A 21,673-nucleotide genomic window follows, 5' to 3' on the forward strand; every position below is an offset into this window, starting at 1 on the left:
CCGAGGACGTCTCGCTAGTAAAGAGTGGGCGATGAAGATGAATACGGGGATTTACATTGCAGAGATATTTGGCCAACGCTTGGGGAAGGTGGAAGTCACCCTTAACGTTCTTGAGGGGCACACTCTTGAGGATATTTAGAGTATCCGAAATGACTTGGAGGGACGTACATAGTCCGAGATGGAACTAAGGCAAATCATCACTGCCTTAGAGTGCAGACTCATAGAGGCTTTGAGTACTATCGATGCTATGAAGGAAAAGATAGAGTCACTCGAGGAGCATGTCGATGCTGGCATGACCGAGATAGCCAGCAATGATGTGGTGACGAGGCAAGCCAAGATCGAAGCTCCCAAACCCCTGGTGTTCAAAGGTGTTCGTGATGCACAAGAAGTGGAAAGCTTCCTTTAGAACATGTAGAACTACTTCTGACACGGCAAAGTGAGGGACGACGTGGCCAAGATTAACACTGTCGTGTTGTACCGATCAGAGAATGCCATTCTATCGTGAATAAGGAAGATGGACGATGTGGATAAAGGTCTAGGTACTATTAGCACATGGGATCAGTTCAAAGCCGAGTTGAAGCGTCCGTTCTTTCCAAACAATTTCTTGTATGAGGCAAGGCGCAAGCTTAGGGAGTTGAAGCAAACATGGAGCATACGTGGCTATGTCAAAGAGTTCACTACCCTTATGCTTCAAATCCCCAACCTGACCAATGATGACTTGTTGTTCTACTTAAACTTAGGCACGTAGACCCGCCGACCTGTGGTAAGCAGGAGGCCGTCTTTTACCCAAAAACGTCTCGTCTTGCCCTGGTTGCTAACTCGATAAGCTGTTTGGCTGCTGGATCATGATGCATGCCTTCTTTTATAGCCTCACGAATGTCCCAACTTGATGAAGTGATGGTAGCAAGATCGGCTTTACAGCTCAAGGCATCGGCTATAACGTTGCATTTGCACGACTTATACTCCAGCACATAATCAAACTCGACCAAGAAATCCTGCCACCTAGCTAGTTTTGGTGTGAGCTTCTTCTATGTCTGAAAGTATCTAGTAGCTACATTGTCGGTCTTGACCACGAACCTCGACCCGAGCACATAATGTCGCTATGTACAAAGGCAATGCATAATGGTAGTCATTTCCTTCTCTTGCACCGTGTAACTCAGCTTCATTACGGCTCTCAAATGCTATGAGATGTTTATCCTGCATTAGAACACCCTCAATGGAAAAGTATGAGGCATCTGTGTGCACCTCAAATGTCTTGGCAAAGTCAGGCAATGCCAAGACTGGCTCCTCTATTACAGCTACCTTAAGGCCTTCAAACGCTTTTTGACAATGTTCCGTCCAAACCCATGGCTTGTTCATATTTAGCAACTCAGTCAATGGTGCAGCCTTGGTTGAGAAGCCACTGATGAAATGACGATAGTAGTTTACAAGGCCAAGGAAAGATCTCAACTCAGTTACCTTTATAGGTGCCTCCCACTCCTGGATAGCATTACCTTAGCCTCGTCCATGTGTAGCTCGCCATTGCTAATGACGTGGCCTAAGAAGTGCACTTTGATTGTGTAAACTCGCATTTCTCCCTCTTGATGTACAGCTCATTCTCCCGCAAGACTTTAAAAAACTTTCTTAAGTGCTCCATGTGCTCCTCTAAAGTGTTGTTGTAGATGACTATGCCGTCTAGGTAGACTACCACGAACTGATCAAGGTAGGGATGGAAAATCTTGTTTATAAGGGTGCAAAATGTGGTTGGTGCATTGGTTAAGCCTAAAGGCATCACCAACCACTCAAAGGCTCCATATCTCGTCACATATGTTATCTTTGGCTCATCCCCTTCTACAATGCGAACCCGGTAGTAGCCCTTGCAAAGATCCACCTTGGTAAAGTACTTGGCTTGCCCAAGTCTATCGAACAAGTTAGCAATGAGAGGGATCAGGTACTTATTCTTCTCTATGACCTTATTAAGTGCTCGAGTCTATACATAAGCGCAATGATCCATCCTTCTTCTTTTGGAACAATACTGGTGCGCCGAAAGGTGCCTTTGATGGGCGAATGTGACTAGCATCCAACAACTCTTTAAATTGTTTTCTAAGCTTCTCTAGCTCGGGCGGTGCCATACGATATGGGGCAAATGCGGGTGGCTTAGCCCCTGGATCTAACTCAATCTTGTGATCCACCTCTCGCCTACGCGGCAAGTGGTTAGGCAACTCCTCGGGCATGACATCTTTGTTTTCCTCAAACAACTTCTCTATGCAAGTCGGTAGTGTCTCTTGAAAACTCTTGTCTTCGTCCAGACTTGCAATGGTTTCCACGAACGTCGGCTCTCCCTTCTTGATCCCCTTGATAACCTGCATAACTGAGAGTTGTGCTTGACTCTGTCCATGTGGCATAATCACTGTAGGTACCATGCAAGTTCCTTCTCACTCCATAACTAAGAGACGTTGGAGGTAGGGGTCGATCAAAGTATGACAATGTCTAAAGAACGCTTGCCCAAGTATGATGTCAAAGATATCCATAGCGGTTGCGGTAAAGTTTGTTATACCTTTCCAAGTTCCTAATTTGAAACCAAATCAATTAGCTACCCCACGAGTATTTTGTACCTCGGCATTCACGGTCTTAACGCGAGAGTTGGTTAGAGCAAGCTTCAATTATAGTCTCTTTGCGGTAGCCTCAGTCACGAAATTATGAGTTGCTCCAGTATTCACCATTGCAGAGTAGGCTTGTTGTTGATGGTGAGATCTACGTACTGGTTGCCATTCTTGGTAGGTTGGATAGCTTGCTTTGTGACAGCACCACATAATCCGGTCATACCCAATTGTGCGATTCCCGAACTCTCTCATTGCGGTTGCTCCTTCCATTCCCGGACCATGGTGCTGGTGCTCTTTAGGTTGGGACAATTTCTAAAGCCGTGTGGCCCTCCGCATATGTAGCATCCCTTCTTCTCGGCCTGCGCCTTCTTCTCGACGTAGCCTTGATGGCCACTCGACTTTTTGTAATCTTGAGTCTTGGAGTATTGTTGTATCTCTTTGCCTTTGCCACGGTCTCCCCCGCCTATGACATTGCTAAACTTTAACTCCTTGCCTTTTCCTTTGTCGTGCTCGTCATGCTTGAAATCCATCAATGATTCAGCCTCCACTATGGCTTGGTCTATATCCACGTCTTGCCGGCGTTGCAACTCCTATTTAGCCCAATTTTGCAACCCGTCCATACATTAGACAGCGGATCATAAGGGAGAGTCATGACACAATGTGAGCTGGTCATCCAGGTCAACGTCGCACTAGGGACTTGGTTGAGTCAGTCTACTATTGGCCACGCATGCGAGATGATATGGAGTGCTATGTGCATACTTGTCTTTTCTGTCAACAGGATAAGGTTGAGCAACAACAACCCGAAGGACTTTTGGTGCCACTACCAGTTGCAGAGCGTCCATGGGAGAGCATGACTATGGACTTTATCACTTGCCTACCAGAGTTTGACGGTTATGGTACTATTATGGTGGTCATGGATAGATTTTCCAAATATTCCACCTTCATGCCCGCCTCACCAGGTTGCATTGCCAAGGAAACCGCCAAACTATTCTTTAAGAACGTGGTGAAGTATTGGGACTTACCAAGGCTTATTATCAGTGATCGAGACCCCCGTTTTATTGGGAACTTTTGGAGAGAGTTATTCGACATACTTGGCACGAAACTACACTTTTTCACTAGTTTCCACCCACAAACGGATGGACAAACGGAACGGGTCAATGCCTTACTAGAATGTTACTTGAGGCATTATGTAAGTGCGCATCAGAAAGATTGGGGCATTGAACTAGCCACATGCCAACAACCACAAACTCCACATTCATTTTCAGCTGCGTTCGAGGGAAAGAGTATGGGGCTTATTATATGGCCAAATGATGGGAGGAGCAGCTTGATACTGCTAAGTCCTACTTGGATAAGGCAGCTAAGAATATGAAGGAGTGTGCGGACCGTAAGAGGCGTCCCATGGACTATAGAGTTGGGGACATGGTCAGGTAAAGTTTAACCCTAGATAGTTCAAGGCACTATGGGGCATGCATCAGAATCTGATTCGCAAGTATGGGGGGCCATTTAAGATCCTCGACGAAGTAGGCAAGATCTCATACAAGCTTGATATGCCATCGTATCTTAAGATCTACCATGTCTTCCATGCCAGCATGCTTAAGCCATATCATGAAGGTAAGGATGATCTGAGTAGGGGTCAATCAAGTCGAGTGCCTATTACTATCACGGCCTCGCATAATCGGGATATTGAGGCTATCATGGATTACTAGGCTAGGCGAAAACCAGGGCAGAAAGCCACCGCTATGTTCCTCGTTCATTAGAAGGGGCAATCACCGGAGGAGGCCACGTGGGAATGATATGAAGACTTATGGCAATTCAAAGATAAGATCCGACAGTTTATGCAGTAGCATTGCGCTGCGGTCGTCGCAATATTAGGTGGGGGAGAGTGTGATGACTGATGTCGCCCAAACTCACTTCACAAATATAGGTAGTGAGGCGGTCGAAGCAATAATAAAACCCAACGCAAGTCAGGGTCGAATCCTTAGGGAGTTAGAATTGGGATTAGGTATATATTTAGTATAATTGTACAATATGCCTTAGATTACACTTCCACATTCTTGTTTGTTGTTTCTACTTTAAACTATTGATTGCAATTATAAAACTAGGAGACGATATTTTTGGTTTTGGTTATTTTCCAATGATAAAAGATCTAGGGTCGTGACTTTCACCTAGGTGGTTACCTAATGGGTTGAAAACTCTAGGACAAGCCTGATTGGTCGGGATTGTAATATAGCAATCACACGCAATTAATCACTCTATACCTCTCGGTAGTTTGAGTGGTTTTGCCCAATTTGGCTTTCTCAAGTCCAAATGGGTATTGCACAAAACAAGTGATAACTGCTCAAGTCGGGTCTTACTATCTCTAGATTCAACCATTTAATTGGGGCTATCAATTTCTTGAGTTCAACCCAATTTTTTGTTAGCCAAGTTTTCGTAGACTTGGTTTCTCTTTCTCAAGTAGAGACTAGGGCTGTGCGTAATTTGGTAAATACCTAATTACCGTACCGAAATCGAAAGTTTTGGTATTTGGTATTTATTATTTTGGTATTCGGTATGGTATCTGGTTTAAATTTTAAAAAGAATTGGTATTAGGTATGTTATTTGGTATTTTAAATAAAATACCGAAATACCGATACCGTACCGAAATATATATTATATTACACAATACACATATTATTAGTTAATAACATAAATATAAGAAATCTAAAATTTTACTTTCCTTTATTCTCTAAGTTCATCAATTAACTCTAAGCAAGTAACAAGACATTTCTAATGATCAAATTTATTCTTTTATGTACAGTTTTCTCGATTTGCTGGTTTTAGACAAAACTTTTGCCAACAAACGTTTTTAGTTTTGTACTTTCGAGTACTTTAATTAAAAATACTACCGTATATGACTCTATGCACTAGTTAGTATTCAAACCGAATAAGCCGAAGTTACCGAAACGAATAAACCGAAACCGAATGGAGAAAAACCGAACCATACTAAATTTAATTAGGTACTGTATTGATATAGAATTTTAAGAAACCGAATACCAAACTGAAATTTCTAAATAACGTACCGTACCGACCGACGAACACCCCTAGTAGAGACTAAGTCAATTAGGCATGAATCAATGTTTGCAACCATTAATTCTGGAATTCAAGAAAGAACTAGGCTAAATATCACTAACTCAATCACAAACAAGTCCTAAATTAAACACCCATTAAGTACCCACACTAGGGTTGGGCCACTACCCTAGCTAGAAATTTAGCTACTCATGAAAAATGAAGAAATACAAGAAGAAATTAAGATAGAATGCATAATAATTGATTAGGGAATGAAAATCTAATATTTAGAAGCTAATCTAATACAATATTACTCAAAACAGTAAAGAAAAACGACTCAGGTGCTCTCCCAAAACAAAACTTGCCCTAAACATGACAAAAAGATCTATTTATAGTAAGCTAAAAATATCTGACAAAAATGCCCCTGCGGAGGTTGTGCGGCCGCATAATTATGTGTGTGGTCCGCACAACGAGACTTGGCTTGACAGGTTCCAGTACAAAAGTACATTTCATTAATTTTCGGGAATACCTTTAAGCATTTTTGAGCTAAAACGCAAGTAAAAGAGAGCAAATAAGCGGTCAAAATCCCTACTTATCAACTCCCCCAAACTTAAGCTCTTGCTTGTCCTCAAGTAATTAAGGCAATTCCCAGCTCCACTAGAAAAAGGGATATTTCAGCTGGCCTAAGGTGAATCAATCACACATCAATTGGTACCAACAATTACCCATAACACATATGAATTATTAACAACGCATTGATTTGACATTTTGAGTACCATAGTTCTAATACGACACTAGAGCATCAAGAGTTGATTATATTCATCAAGGACACTCGCTCTTTCACGTAGGTCATTTTGGATCCCAAACTCCTACTCCTCTACTCTCAATTGGAAAACCTCACTTTAGAATGTAACACTCGAATCAAGGATTGCGAATAGTGCGCTCATCTCTCTCAAAAGAATGTCACAAGTCCGGCTCTAAGTACCATAAGCCCCTCATATAAATCACCACTAATGTAAGCTCTCTCAACCTGAAATCATGTAGGGCATTTGCGGGATGTAATGAAGGCTTTTGGACCAAGGTAGGACTTGTTGGAATAGAATGGTTTTATCTTTCCTCAAGCAATCCATTTTCTCTTTTCGGCTCATACTTTTTCGACTCTTTGAGTCATTTTATTTTTCCTCGGGGGAACTAGAGTGACATAACATCACTCTTTTTTGATCATGATATTCATTTTTTTTCCTTTTCTATTTACTCCATGTCTATCATCATTGTTTTCTTTGAATCCCTTCAACTTTGGCATTTTTCTTTTTGTTCTTTCTTTCTTTTCTTTGCCTTCCCTTTTTTTCATTTCTTTCTTTTCTTTGTACCTTTTATCACTTCCAAACTCCTCGTCTCTCCCCAAAACTTATATTTTTGCCAATTGTTTCTCAAGAATGCTAAGGAAAGACCGGGTGCCAAGAGAGGGTTATTACAAAATAGATAAAGGCTTGTAAGGTGGTTATTAAAAGAAAAAGGGCTTAGGCTCAAATGGGTTGACTAGGGATATCACATTGGTAGGCTATGGAAGAAATCAAATTTCAAATTGGACCAAGGAGAGCCTACAATAATTTCTCAAGCCAAGCTACACTTAGAATTTCGCTTGAAAAAACATTCAGGGCAAGTTCTAGACTATTAGCACGGGAACTTGGACTTGCAATTCAATACCTCACCTTTCACATTGCTGGATTGCTAAAGAGAACGGAGTCGAGGGTCTACAATAACTCTAGTTAAGATTGAGAATCACAAATGGCTCGACTGAACCACTCAATGACTGCTTAAGTCAACACAAGAGTCAAAAGGTCACAACTAGAGCTAATTTCTCCCAACAACTTGTTTTTAACCATAAGGTCGTGGGTAAATGTGTTGGTACCAAGTGAAGCATGTTAGAGACCCTTTTATTCATTACTAATTTTTTTTAAACATAAAAGAAAACAGACTCAATCCCTTTAGAAGGTTGTCACGTCATCTATCGTTGGAAAGAGCCACCCGATTCACACAAAATCTACCTTTGGAAAGAACCGTGGCATTAAGAAAATCAAAGGTTTATTGTTCACTCAAACGTAAAAAAAGAAAAAGCTAACAAATCAAAAAGAAGTTACTAAAATAAATAAGAAGTTATACTACTAAGAAAGACAAACTAAAGAAGCTAAACTACGGAAAGTAAGGTAAACGAATATACAAACCGAGGGGAAAATAAATATAAACATCAAGGGAAAGGGAAGAATATATACATAACCAAAGAGAAAATAAAGATAAAAGAAAAATAGTATAAGAGTTATTATAGACCAAATGTCAATGTCAAATAAATCAAAATAGACCATCCCCCGAATAAAAATGAGCATTTTCCCCAATGCTTATAAAAAATAAGAACAAGAAGGGGTAGAGAGTTAAGAGAAATCCCTATGTGGTCTCAGTCTGCATGGCATCCTCAGCACCCTCGGTCTCCTCTAGATCTATCTCATCATCACCTGGCTGAGGGACAATAGAGTCGCTAAGCATTTGTATCATCTCCTCAGCGGTGTGAGCTGAAGGTCTGGAAGAAGAAGGTGGTTGCATGTCTCTTGTCCCGATGGAAGGCCCGGCTATTGTGGAAGCCATAACATCTGTGGAAGGCTCAGCAGCTGAATTAGTAACTACTACCATTGGCTCTTCAGACTGGCTAGCGGTGGTAGTTGCCTTACCCTTGAACTTCGGGTTGTTAGAACCATATAGGTGGTACCATGAGAAAAGCTTCTTGGCCTTTACCTTAGTATCATACTGCCTCGGCTCCACCTTTTGATCATTGAAGTACTTTGTGAGGAAGTTCGGGTAAGGGTAGGATCTCTCATCTTTCTGGACAACCAAAGTGATGTTGGTTGACATTATAGCACCCACATTGATCGGGTACCCAGCCATAATCGCAGCTACCAGTACTGCTCGGGGAAGTGGGAGGTTGTTCTCATTCAAGCACGGGTCAATGCGGCTGCACACGAAAGTCTTCCACCCTTTAGCTTCAAAGTTTAGGGTGGACCAAACTATGGGAACCCCTACTGTGAGCCACAGAGGTGTTGATCCTCAAATAGCCAAAATCTCAACTAGCCACGGGCGAGTTGCATCACTCATATCCAGCATTTCCAAGTATTAGGCTGCCTCAACTTCCTCAAATCCCACATAAGAGTTCAAAGCACAGGAGTCGAATCGGATTTTCAAATTTTGCACTTTTGTCACCTTGGTACCCTTATTAATGTGTGCCACATTGGCATAAAATTCTTTAACCAAGTGCTCGTTTGCATCGAGGGCGCTTTGGGTGAACCATTTCCATCCTTTTCTCTCCTGGAACTGTCTGAGGACATTTGGGTTGTGCTTGTCCAAATCCTTCTTCAAGAATTATCGCTTAAGAGCGAGCGATCTTTGGGGCCACCACTCTCTAAATATGTTAAAGGCAATCAAGCTGGCAAATTTGTCCTCCCATATCTCCTTCTTCTTTGTCTTCTCAATACCACCTACTTGAGTGTCTCCCCCTCTACCGTCATCCGGGACGTCATCATCATTATCATCAACATTGATTGGTGCAGCCGGGGAATGCGGGGAAGAGGGCTCAGAATTATGGCTACCCTCTTTCGAACCTTTAGAAGAACTTGCAGCGGAAGATAATTCATCAACCAAGTGGAATCTACCCGGGACTTGTTGAGATTGGGTGTTAGGTGGGGCTTGGTCAGAGTTTCCTTCAGAAACTTCCCTAGACGGGAGATACTCACTGGTGTCTGATGATTTAGGGACTCTGTTAGTTGTATACTTCTTGCTTATCACTCTCTGGATGGCTAGTGGTAGGTTACTCTTGCTTCGTCCTCGGCCTCGGGAGGGTTCTGGCCTCCCTTTTGATGTATCTCCTCCACCACGTGATCTAACCATCGTCTGCAATTCATAACAATAAGAATCATTTAGAGTTTAAGTATATAGGACTCAAATACATGCATGACAGTTACAGGCTAGTCGTGGATAAACAGTCTCAGGAGAGGCAGTGTGAACCCCACACAAGTAAGTGCGGCCGCAGACTGCCAAGTGCGGACCGCACAATTTTGAGCCTCAGGTTTAGACTACTGGGTCTCTGATCATTTAACAGTGCGAATCGCACAATTTCACTACGGGCCGCACAATTTTTGAGTGTGGTCCGCACAATTCAAGCATACAGATGCCCTAACTTAGAGACTGCGAACTGCACGAAAGTGTGTGCGGTCGCACAATTTGGATTAACACAACACTGCTTTATGATTCATACAAGTTTTGTAAGAATTAGACATAGCCCTAATAATTAATCATGATTAGCTATTTACCCAGTCCGCAATTAATAATTATGAAGCTACCCATATGATTTTGAGTAAAGATGATTAACTATTGACATTTTTAGGCATGAAATTAACCCTAGACAAAAGAACAAAACTAAGAGAAAATGAAAAATCTAAAGATGAAATGAACATACCAGTGATGGAGGATGCATGTGAGAATCTAAGAGATGAAATGCTTGAAGTTTGAGAATTAGTGGGGGATGCACTGTGTTTGCTTAGGGCTTGAAGGATCAGAGAAAATAAGTGTAAAAAGTTGAGAAAAACCCTACTTATACTTTGACCCGTCGGGCCCAGACCTACCTGAGTGTGGTCTGCACTCATTACCTGTTCCTTCGAAGACGTTCTGCCAACCGCACAAAAGTGAGTGCGGCCACAGAATTTGTGCGGACCGCATAATTTTGTGTGCGACCACACTTTGTTAAGGATTTTTGACAGGTCAAACTTCAGAGAGCATGCAATTTTGATCTTCCAGTTGTGCGACCGCACACAGAATTGTGCGGCCACAGAGTGATTGTGCGGTCCGCACTTTTGTTACACTTAGACAATTTTTTCTTGCACAGTCCCTGCAATGCACACCCATTCCTGCATACATGTCAAAACTAATTAGCACAAAACAAAGCTATCTAACAAAGAAGAAAAATAAGAAAAAGAAAAAGATACATGGGTTGCCTCCCAAGAAGCGCCTGATTTAACGTCGCGACACGACGCACATTACCAATCATTTGAAATGAAGGACCGCCACAATGTGGCCATCATAAACCTTGCCAAGATAATGTTTAACCCGGTCCCCATTGACTCTAAACACCTCGTCATTCTTATTTTTCAAATCTAGAGCACCAAAGAGGGTTACATTCACCACTTCAAAGGGGCAACTCCATTTTGACTTCAACTTGCCCGGAAACATCCGTAACCGGTAATTGAACAATAGCACAAGATCACCCTCTTTAAATTCCTTATTGTGGATGTACTTGTCATGGAGATACTTCATCTTCTCCTTGTAAAGGGACGTGCTTGTGTAGGCATGATACCGGAATTCATCAAGCTCATTCAATTGTGACACCCTTAGATTTGCCGCGACATCCCATTCAAGGTTCAACTTCTTCAAAGCCCACATGGACTTATGCTCAAGTTCTACCGGAAGATGGCATGCCTTCCGGAACACTAACCGGTATTGATATATCCCGATCGGTATTTCGTAAGCCATTCTATAAGCCCAAAGAGCGTCATCAAGTTTTCTTGACCAATCCGCCCGGTTGGCATTGACTGTCTTTGACAAAATACTCTTTATCTCCCGGTTGGAGACTTCAACTTGTCCATTTTCTTGAGGATGGTAGGGGGTTGATACTTTGTGAGTGACACCATACTTTGTGAGTAAGGTATCAAAATCCTTGTTGCAAAAATGTGAACCCCCATCACTAATAATGGCTCTTGGGGTACCAAACCTCGTGAAGATGTTCTTTTTCAAGAATGCCACCACACTCCTTGCTTCATTGTTGGGCAAAGCAATGGCCTCAAACCATTTAGATACATAATCCACCGCAACTAGAATGTAGGTATTCCAACAAGAGCTAACAAACGGACCCATAAAATTAATACCCCACACATTATAAATATCTATCTCCAAAATGGTGGTGAGAGTCATTTCATTCTTCTTTGAGATCCCACCGGCCCTTTGGCATTCATTACACCGCTTGACAAGCTCACTAGCATTCTTATAGAGAGTAGGCCAATAGAATCCATAACTCAAAACTTTTGCCGCCATTCTTGCTCCACCATGGTGACCACCATACGGTGAAGAGTGGCAAGCCTCAAGAATACCCATTTTTTCTTCCTCCAGCACACATCATCGGATCACACCATCGGTACATATCTGGAAAATATACAGCTCATCCCAATAATAGTCAAGGCAATCCCGTTTGAGATTCTTTCTTTGGTTTGAAGAGAACTCATTTGGTACAATACCACTCACAAGATAATTGGCAAAGCCGGCGAACCATGGCATCCCGGTCATAGAAATGGCTAGGATTTGCTCGTAGGGAAATGAATCATTTATCTCAAGGCCATCATGTGGCCTCCCCTCCTCCTCCAATCGGGATAAGTGGTCTGCCACTTGATTCTCACTACCCTTTCGGTCTTGAATCTCTAGATCAAACTCTTGCAATAGAAGAACCCACCACATCAACCTTGACTTAGAATACTTCTTGCTCATAAAATACCGAAGCGCTGCATGGTCGGTGTGAAAAGAAAATAGCAAGGAGCTCTTTTTCGGTCACTATGTAGTTGACTTGGGCATCATTCATGGTCTTGCTTGCATAATAGACCGGATGTAAAATTTGGTTGATACGTTGCCCCAATACCACTCCAACCGCCACATCATTTGCGCCGCACATGAGCTCAAAAGGCAAGCTTCTATCCGGTGCGGAAATAATAGGAGTAGTAGTCAACTTGAACTTAAGCAACTCGAATGCCTTCATGCAATGTTCATTGAAATGGAACTTGGCATCCTTCTCCAAAAGTTTACACAAAGGGTTCACCACCTTAGAAAAATCCTTGATGAATCGGCGATAGAACCCCGCATGACCCCAAAAAGATCCTCACTCCCTTCACGGATGTAGGGGGAGGGAGTTTGAAGATCACTTCAACTTTGGCCTTATCAACCTCAATACCATACTTTGAAATCTTGTGACTGAGGAAAATACCTTCCTCGACCATGAAGTGATATTTCTCCCAATTCAAAACCAACTTAGTTTCCTCACATCTTGACAATACCTTGTTCAAGTTGTTCAAGCAATCATCAAAAGAATTCCCAATGATGGAGAAATCGTCCATGAAGACCTCAAGAATATCTTCCACCATATCGGTGAAAATAGCCATCATACACCGTTGAAAAGTCGATGGTGCATTATATAACCCAAATGGCATCCTTGAGAATGCAAAGGTACCATATGGACAAGTGAAAGTGACCTTCTCTTGGTCCTCAGGAGTAATGAGAATCTGATTGTAGATAGAGTATCCATCCAAGAAGCAATAAAAAAAATGTCCGGCCATCCTATCCAACATTTGATCAAGAAATGAAAGCGGAAAATGAGCTTTCCGAGTGACTTTGTTGAGCTTCCTATAGTCCATGCACACTCTCCACCCGGTGACAGTTCTTGTGGGGGTCAATTCATTCTTGTCATTACTTATCATAGTCATGCCCCCTTTCTTTGGGACACATTGCACCGGAGAAGTCCATGAGCTATCGGAAATGGGGTAAACAACCCCGGAATCCAACCACTTTATGATCTCCTTCTTCACTACCTCTTGCATTGCTTCATTCAATCTTCTTTGATGCTCCACGGAGGGTTTGGCATCCTCCTCCAAAATAATCTTGTGCATGCAAAAGGCGGAACTTATACCCCAAATATCCGCCAATGTCCAACCTATTTCTTTCTTCCTCTTTTGGAGCACCGCCAAAGTAGAATCTACTTGCACGTTAGTCAAGCAAGAGGAAAGAATAACAGGTAAAGTAGAACAAGGTCCAAGAAACTCATACCTGAGATGTGAAGGTAAAGGCTTTAACTCTAAAGTGGGAGGCTCCTCGATTGAGGGCTTTGTTGGAGGAGTTTTCTGGATCTCAAGATCTAAGGACAATTTTCGGGGTTCATAAGTATATGACCCCATTCCTTTCAAAGCATTGACATATTCTAGAAAGTCTTCCTTCTCATCATCATCATGATTGAGCAACACAGCTTCCAAGGTATCCTCAACATTCATCACATCACTAGCATCATCAACAATTACTTCGGTCACTAAATCCATGAATGAACACACTTCGTTGCTATTTGGTTGCCTCATTAATTTGCACACATGGAAAACTACATTTTCGTCACCCACCCGAAGAGTGAGCTCGTCGGCTTCCATATCAACAAGAGCCTTCCCCGTAGCAAGGAAAGGTCTACCCAAGATAATAGGCACCTCGTAGTCAACCTTACAATCAAGGATCACAAAGTCCGTTGGAAGGATGAACTTATCAACACGGACTAACACACCATTAATCATTCCTAATGGCCTCTTCATAGTCCGATCCGCCATTTGCAACCTCATTGATGTGAGTCTTGGTTTTCCCAAAATTTTGAACACAGAGTAGGGCATCAAGTTGATACTTGCCCCTAAATCACATAAAGCTTTCGAAAAGTCGGCGCTCCCAATAGTGCAAGGGATTGTGAAAGCACCCGGATCTTCCAATTTCAGAGCCATTGAGTACAAAATAGCATTCACTTGATGTGTCATCTTGATAGTTTCACAATCCATTGACCTCTTCTTGGTGACCAAGTCCTTCATGAACTTTGCATAACCTGGCATTTGTTCCAACGCCTCAACCAATGGTACATTGATAGACAAACTCTTCATCATGTCAATAAACTTTTTGAATTGGTTCTCACTATTTTGCTTTGCAAGCCTTTGAGGGTATGGAGGAGAAGGCCTTGGCATTGGTGCCTTTGACTTTGGCACTACTGGTTCTGGTATGTTAATTATGTGCACCCTAGACGGGTTCACCTCTTCTTGTGTCTCCTCCACATTTTCATCAATATCAATTCTCACTTCGTCATTATCTTGAACCACATTGCTTGGAATTTCATCTTCTTGAACTACAACATCATCATGCACAATTCTTCTTTGATTTAAGGTGGTTGCATCTCCACCTTTTTCACTTCTCGTAGTCACTACCATAGCATGTCCCGTATTATTCCCCTCTTTGGGTTCACCACCGTATCACTTGGTAGTGCCCCCTTAGAACGAGTGTTCAATAATTGTGAGATTTGGCCAAGTTGAACCTCCAAATTGCTGATTGAAGTGTTGTGGGAGGCTAATTGAGCATCGGAGTCGACATTTTTCTCCATCATTTGTTTGAACATACTGTCAATCCGTCCCATCTCATTGTTAGAAGATCTTGGGCTCGGGCCTTGAGAAGGATAGGGGTGGATTGCTTGATTGTTGGAACATCGGGGACCTTTGAAAACCCGACTCACGGTTGTTGTTGTTGTTCCACCCTCCTTGATTACCTCCCCAATTACTTTGATTGTTGCTACCCCAATTTCCTTGGGTTCCTTTATTATTCCAATTTCTTTGATTGTTGTTGCCACCACTCTAATTGCCTTGGTGGCCTTGGTTGTTACAATTTCCTTGATTTCCTTGTGATCTCCATTGTTGTTGATTTTGAGCATTGTTTCTTTGACCTTGATAATTGTTGACGTATTGTACTTCTTCTTCTAGCTCATTATAAAAATCACCTTGGTCATACCCACTATCATCCTGCATGAATTGTTCCGGACGGCTTTGCCCTTGTTGACCTTTTTGTCGTCTCTTGTTCACCATCATATTTACATCTTCCATCGCATTCACTTGTTTCGGCCCTTGAATTTGTTGCAGCTGAGCTTTGGCCAATTGGTTCACTGTGGTTGTTAACTCTGCGATAGCTTGCCCATGATCATGAAGTTTCTTGTGTAGGTGAATGGCATTGGGGTCACCTTGCGGAACATTGGCCCTACTTCGCCATGCCGATGAGATATCCACACCTAAGGTTTTGCGAAGTACTAATGTAATGAGCTCGCGGCTTAATATGAACAACAGAATCATTTCTAAGTGCAATTGGCAAAAGACATTAGCCAAGAGATAAGAAGGGAAAATTTGGTCTAAGTGTTGAGATTTGAATTCGACATTATAGAGAAAAATGGCAGGTAATGCCAAGTTCTTCAGAATTTTTATGTATTCTATAAAAAAGTAAGTTAGTAACTCATCGTGAAGCATGTCCATTGGATGAAGGATTAGAATCAAGAGCGATGTTGGAGATTATGTATACAGGAAGTTCCATAATGTGTTGGAACCAAGATAAGTTCGTAAACATACGTTTCAAGCGTCAAAATGAATAAAGAAAGGTAATTGTTTATACTTCGAGGTAATTGAGAAGGCACAAGAGGAACTATCTGACCTACGCTCTAGAGTTAACTGCAGTTGTACACGCAGTTGAGGTCGGAGGCATTATTTATTTGGCATACGAGTTGACATCCTCACAAATTACAAGAGTTATCTTTATATCCTCAAATAGGAGGAGCTAAATACATGTCTGAGGCGATATGTTGAGTATTAAAGATTATGGCGTTGATGTTTTATGCCATCTATGAAGGGCTAATATGGTAGCCGATGCTGTAGATCCATGGACAATTTAGCTTACTTGTCATGACCCAAATATCTACCAAATCGTGATGGTACCTAACCCAACCCGTTAGGTAAGCCAAACAACAGTTACACAATTCTACTGAAGATCATCAGTAATCAATAAATGAAATAGCTAAGTTTCCAAATAATAACCCAAGGATTGGTAGTACAAGTCATCCAAAATTTCACAAGATTCGGCATAAGGTGTGTTCATGAAGTTCCCGTCGGCGAGTTGATTTACCACACATTGATTTGTTGTGTTGACCCCCCTATAGAAGGTTTGTTGGATCATGGCCTCGGTCATATCATTATTTGGGCACTCTTTAACCATGGTACGATATCTTTCCCAAATCTCATGCAATGGCTCATTGGGCTCTTACTTGAACACTAGAATTTCATCCTGTAGTGCATCCATGTGCCCAAGAGAAGAATTTGGCAATGCATTTTTCGACCAACTTATCCCATGTATGTATGGAATGATTGGACAATCTCTCCAGCCAATCCAATATTTTTCCCCGTAAAGAGAAAGGAAATAGCCTCAACCTCAGCGCGTCTTCTGAAACATTGGTTTGCTTGCTCCCTTAACAAGTAACGACGAACCCCTTGAGATGATTGTAAGCATTTTGATTTAGAGCCCCGGTGAATAATCCTCGTTGCTCAAGTAGTGTAAGCATCACAATGATGATTTGAAAGTTGCCCGCCCTAATGCGGGGCGGGACTATAGCACTTGCATAACCCTCGTCCGGCAGCACCCGGTGCGCTGCAGCTCTTAGTGGAGGTGGGTGAGGGATGAGAACATTATTATTAGGCAGTCGGCCTCGCCTATTTGCTTGAGGTTCGGGAAGAACCTCATCTCCTTGATCATCGTCCACTTCCTCCCCCAATGGAAAATTACCAATGCGCTCGTTGTTGAGAGCCATTATCGTACCTATAAGCAATTCAAAAACAAAATTAGTGACTCGAAAGGAAAAAAGACAAATCGCACAAAAACCTAGATATATAGCTAAATCTGTTTAACTCCCCGTCAACGGCGCCAAAAATTGATGTCGCCCAAACTCACTTCACAAATATAGGTAGTGAGGCGGTCGAAGCAATAATAAAACCCAACGCAAGTCGGGGTCGAATCCTCGGGGAGTTAGAATTGGGATTAGGTATATATTTAGTGTAATTGTATAATATGCCTTAGATTACACTTCCACATTCTTGTTTGTTGTTTCTACTTCTACTTTAAACTATTGATTGCAATTATAAAACTAGGAGACAATATTATTGGTTTTGGTTGTTTTTCAAATGATAAAAGATCTAGGGTCGTGACTTGCACCTAGGTGGTTACCTAATGGGTTGAAAATTCTATGATAAGCTTGATTGGTCGGGGTTATAATATAGCAATCACACGCAATTACCCACTCTATACCTCTCGGTAGTTTGAGTGATTTTGCCAAATTTGGTTTTCTCAAGTCCAAATGGGTATTGCACAAAACAAGTAATAACTGCTCAAGTCGGGTCTTACTATCTCTAGATTCAACCATTTAATTAGGGCTATCAATTTCTTGAGTTCACCCCAATTTCTTGTTAGCCAAGTTTTTCTAGACTTAGTCTCTCTTTCTCAAGTAGAGACTAAGTCAATTAGTCATGAATCAATGTTTGCAACCATTAATTCTTGAATTCATGCAAGAACTAGGCTAAATATCACTAACCTAATCACAAACAAGTCCTAAATCAAATACCCATTAAGTACCCACACTAGGGTTGGGCCACAACCCTAGCTAGAAATTTAGCTACTTATGAAATGAAGAAATACAAGAAGAAATTAAGATAGAATGCATAATAATTGATTAGGGAAAGAAAATCTAATGTTTAGAAGCTAATCTAGTACAATATTACTCAAAACAGTAAAGGAAAACGGCTCAGGTGCTCTCCCAAAATAAAACTTACCCTAAACATGACAAAAAGTTCTATTTATAGTAAGCTGAAAATATCTGACAAAAATGCCCCTGCGGAGGTTGTGCGGCAGCATAATTATGTGTGTGGTCCGCACAACGAGACTTGGCTTGACAGGTTCCAGTTCTACGGCTGCACAATTCTGGATTGCGGTCGCACTCCTTCAACTACTGTGGACCGCGCATTTGTGAGTGCGGCTGCACAATTATAGTGCGATCCGCACTCCTTGATCTCAGGCTCTGGCTGTGTGAGACTTCTGCGGACCGTATAAAAATGAGTGCGGCCACGCTCTTGATTATGCGGCCGCAAAAAAATAGTGCGGTCCGCATTTATCTTGAACTTGAAATCCCATCTCTCTGATCTTTGTCTTCTGTGGACCGCATAATATTGAGTGCGGCCGCACTTAACATTCTGCGGCTGCACAATTATGGTACGGTCTGCACTCCTTCAGCTTGCCCAAAACCAGCTCTCCGAATCTCCTCTTCTGCGGTCGCACAATATTTGTGCAGTCTGCATACTCTGAAGAAGAACTGACATGGCTCTTCCTTTGTTTTGCGGCCGCACACAGTATTGTGCGGTCCGCACCGTGGGCTTTTTGCCTTGTTTTGGTCCTTGTCCATTTTTGACTCCTTTATGAGTTGATTTTGTCTCCTTTGGATCATTTCCCAATATTCCTGTACAAAAGCACATTTTATTAATTTTCGGGAATATCTTTAAGTATTTTTGAGCTATAACGCAAGTAAAAGAGAGAAAATAAGCGGCCAAAATCCCTACTTATCAATGACCCGCCACGTTATCATGCCACATAGACACCATTTGATATATATTAATGTCATGTGGAAGCTTACATAGGAGGAATGGTAGCATTTGTGAGAAAATTCTAGAGAAGTATGGACATTCCTTTTGGAAGACCCTAGATCCTTATTGATTTGCTAAAAAAGACGTAGGAATCTTCTAGGCATGTAGAGAATTATAGAGAAACCCTTATCTTGTAAATATTAAGGATTTTTGTAACAATTAATATTTACACACTAGCCCATAGGAGACTAGTATATAAAGGGGGTCATTCATTTGTAATTTACCAAGCAAACAATTCAAGTTTTCTCTAATACAAAGCTTTCTTTAACAATTCTTTTGTATTTTTTTTAACATTCTCTTAGCGATCTTGAGTGTAGTAAGGATGACTTGGCATAGCAAGAACGTGAGCAAGTTATGCAAGATCGTGAACGAGTTATTAAGTGTCGCACGTGTACTTAGTTAACAACTAAGGACGTGACAAATTGATCAGAAAACCTTGAGTGAAAGGAAAGGTTAGATGTCACATTCGCATTAGTGGTTATTAATTTCCCATCTCTTCACGAACGATAGGCCATGAGATGAAACACAACAAAGATTGTCGTGGACTGATGTGATTCCACACATTTGTCATCATTTGGTTTGCCTCTAACTTCAAAAATATCCTCCTATCAGCTTCGACGTTAAAAAATCCAAACTACCGATTGCTAGGTGCCAGTGCAACTTGTCTCGACATTAATACACGCGATATCCGCACCAAACAAAGTAAATTTATTCTTTATATTTAGATGAGATATAGTAAGATATTTACTATAGTCAAATGATAAAAATTTATATAAAACACACATATTGTATGTTAATTAGTATAATTTAAACATTATATGCGTGTAAATTTGTTTCTCAATTTTGATCACATTCCCTATAAGCCAGGCTTAGAAGTTAGAACACATGTACTTTACTAGATCGCTAGTCGTTTCAATCAGAAGGGGAGATGCACATCCATGCAATTTACGGAAGAATTTCTTTGGTCCAACCCCATTGAAATATTATTAAAAAGATAGTAGCAGAAAAAAAAAAAAGTGTACGTATCTTAAATAAATATTACTCCATCCGTTTCAAATTAGATGAGATATTTTTTTTAGTGTGTTCCAAAATAAATGACATATTTATAAATTTAAAAATAATTTAACTTTAAACTCTTCATTTTACTCATTTTACTCTTAATGAGCACAAAAATATCATGGTCCCATAAAATTTTTACCCCTTAAACTTTTAAGACCGTAAATTTTAAATTTTCTTTTTTAAACTCTGTGTCGAGTCAAACTAAATCATCTAGATGAAACGGGAGGACTACTAGAGAGTGTGAGAGAGAGAATGGGAAAGTCAAAGCAAGGGCAAGAATGTAATCAAAAGGACAAATAAATTTAAGGTAGAGAATGGTTGCGGCAAAGTTATTCTGACACAATGCAGTGGTTCCAACTCCTATATAAATAGCTCTCCAACTTCCTCCCATTTTCTGTTAACTTACTATAAACTATTCTTCCCAACCATCTGATCAAACTCTCCGCCGGCGGCCGGCGTCACAATTAAATTCCATCCAAAATAACATGAAGAAATCAGGACTTTTAGCAGCCTCTGTTTCTGCTGCTGCCATCTCTTCTACTACCACAACCTCTTCTTCCAAAGTTCGAATTTCTCTTCATCAGGTTAGACTTCAATTTGTTTGTAATTTTTCTCTCCTCTTATGTTTTTGCATCACTTGAATGTCGAGAGAAAGTTATCTTCTTTTATTGGAACACGGTAAAGTTGTATCTGTGTGACTTATAGATCACGCGTTCAAGTCGTGCAAGCGATTACTAATACTTGTAATAGGTTAAGTTGCCTTACATCACATCCCTTGGGTGCGACCCTTTGAGTCTTCCACGGATCTTCTGTGGGATACTTTGTGCACCAGACTATCCCTTAGACCATCCCTTTTTTACCCATGTAGCATATAAAGTACAATAGGTCTTGGATTTGGACTTTGATCATGTAATAATACGTGTGTTCATATTAAAAGGGTGCATCCAAAATGCATTTAAATCTTGAAATTCTCTTTTATTTTCAGGATTATAGTTTGAAGAAAAAGGATGGAAATTGTTCAAAGCCTGTGAAAACATCACCATCTTCAGATAAATTTGCGCCCAAATTTGATGGATTGAGGTTTATAGAGACGCTGGTTACTGCTCACAGATAAGTTCACAAGAAAGGGATTTTTTTTTTTGGATAGATTGATAGAATATAAAATACTCCCCCGTTTCAATTTATGTTAAACCTATTTTCTTTTTAGTCCATGTCAAAAATAATGACTTCTTTCCCTATTTGTAAACAATTTATCTTTATGCAATAATTTATAGCCACACAAAATATATGTGCCTCATTTTACAACACAAATTTCAAAGTCTTCTCTCTTTTCTTAAACTCCGTGCTCAATTAAATAGATTCACATAAATTGAAACGGAACGAGTGCATACTAAGAGAGAAGAAAAAAGAGAAGAATGATGTGACAATTGATACCCATGTTTTTCATTTTCCCCTTATCCTATAATTGGAATTTCTATTGACTCAATTAGCCATCAAAGACAATTAAGGGCTATATTCTCTCTTTTTGTACTAGAAACACATACTAACTAGTAATAGTTTTAAGGATCAAAGTTCAAACAATCTTTACTTGCGAAAAGGTTTGAATTTGTCCCTTTACTATGG

The 21,673-nt window shown here is 40.9% G+C and overlaps 1 protein-coding gene and 1 long non-coding RNA gene across 2 annotated transcripts; one reads left to right on the forward strand and one right to left on the reverse strand.

The window, feature by feature from the left end:
* Positions 1 to 782: 782 nt before the first annotated feature.
* On the reverse strand, positions 783 to 1,522 carry LOC104116619 (uncharacterized). Its single transcript, XM_009627511.1, has 3 exons — positions 1,494 to 1,522; positions 1,056 to 1,402; positions 783 to 934 (listed from the first exon to the last, which is right to left on the reverse strand). The coding sequence occupies exons 1-3, from the start codon at positions 1,520 to 1,522 to the stop codon at positions 783 to 785; spliced, it is 528 nt and encodes a 175-aa protein (XP_009625806.1).
* An 18,859-nt stretch (positions 1,523 to 20,381) lies between these two features.
* LOC138896445 (uncharacterized) lies at positions 20,382 to 21,334 on the forward strand. The gene is made up of 2 exons (XR_011409586.1): positions 20,382 to 20,634; positions 21,036 to 21,334. It is a non-coding gene; the product is annotated as an uncharacterized lncRNA (long non-coding RNA).
* The last annotated feature ends 339 nt before the right edge of the window (positions 21,335 to 21,673 follow it).

This window comes from Nicotiana tomentosiformis, chromosome 7 (assembly GCF_000390325.3).
Source record: "Nicotiana tomentosiformis chromosome 7, ASM39032v3, whole genome shotgun sequence".
NCBI classification, from domain to species: Eukaryota; Viridiplantae; Streptophyta; class Magnoliopsida; order Solanales; family Solanaceae; genus Nicotiana; species Nicotiana tomentosiformis.

What these genes read in the sequence shown, in the direction of transcription:
- LOC104116619 (XM_009627511.1), bottom strand. Translation starts at nt 1,522, where the DNA reads ATGGCGAGCTACACATGGACGAGGCTAAG. An exon ending in TACACATGGACGAGGCTAAG is followed by an intron (nt 1,403 to 1,493) that starts GTAATGCTATCC and finishes TCATTTCATCAG; the next exon opens with TGGCTTCTCAACCAAGGCTG. An exon ending in TCGTGGTCAAGACCGACAAT is followed by an intron (nt 935 to 1,055) that starts GTAGCTACTAGA and finishes GCAACGTTATAG; the next exon opens with CCGATGCCTTGAGCTGTAAA.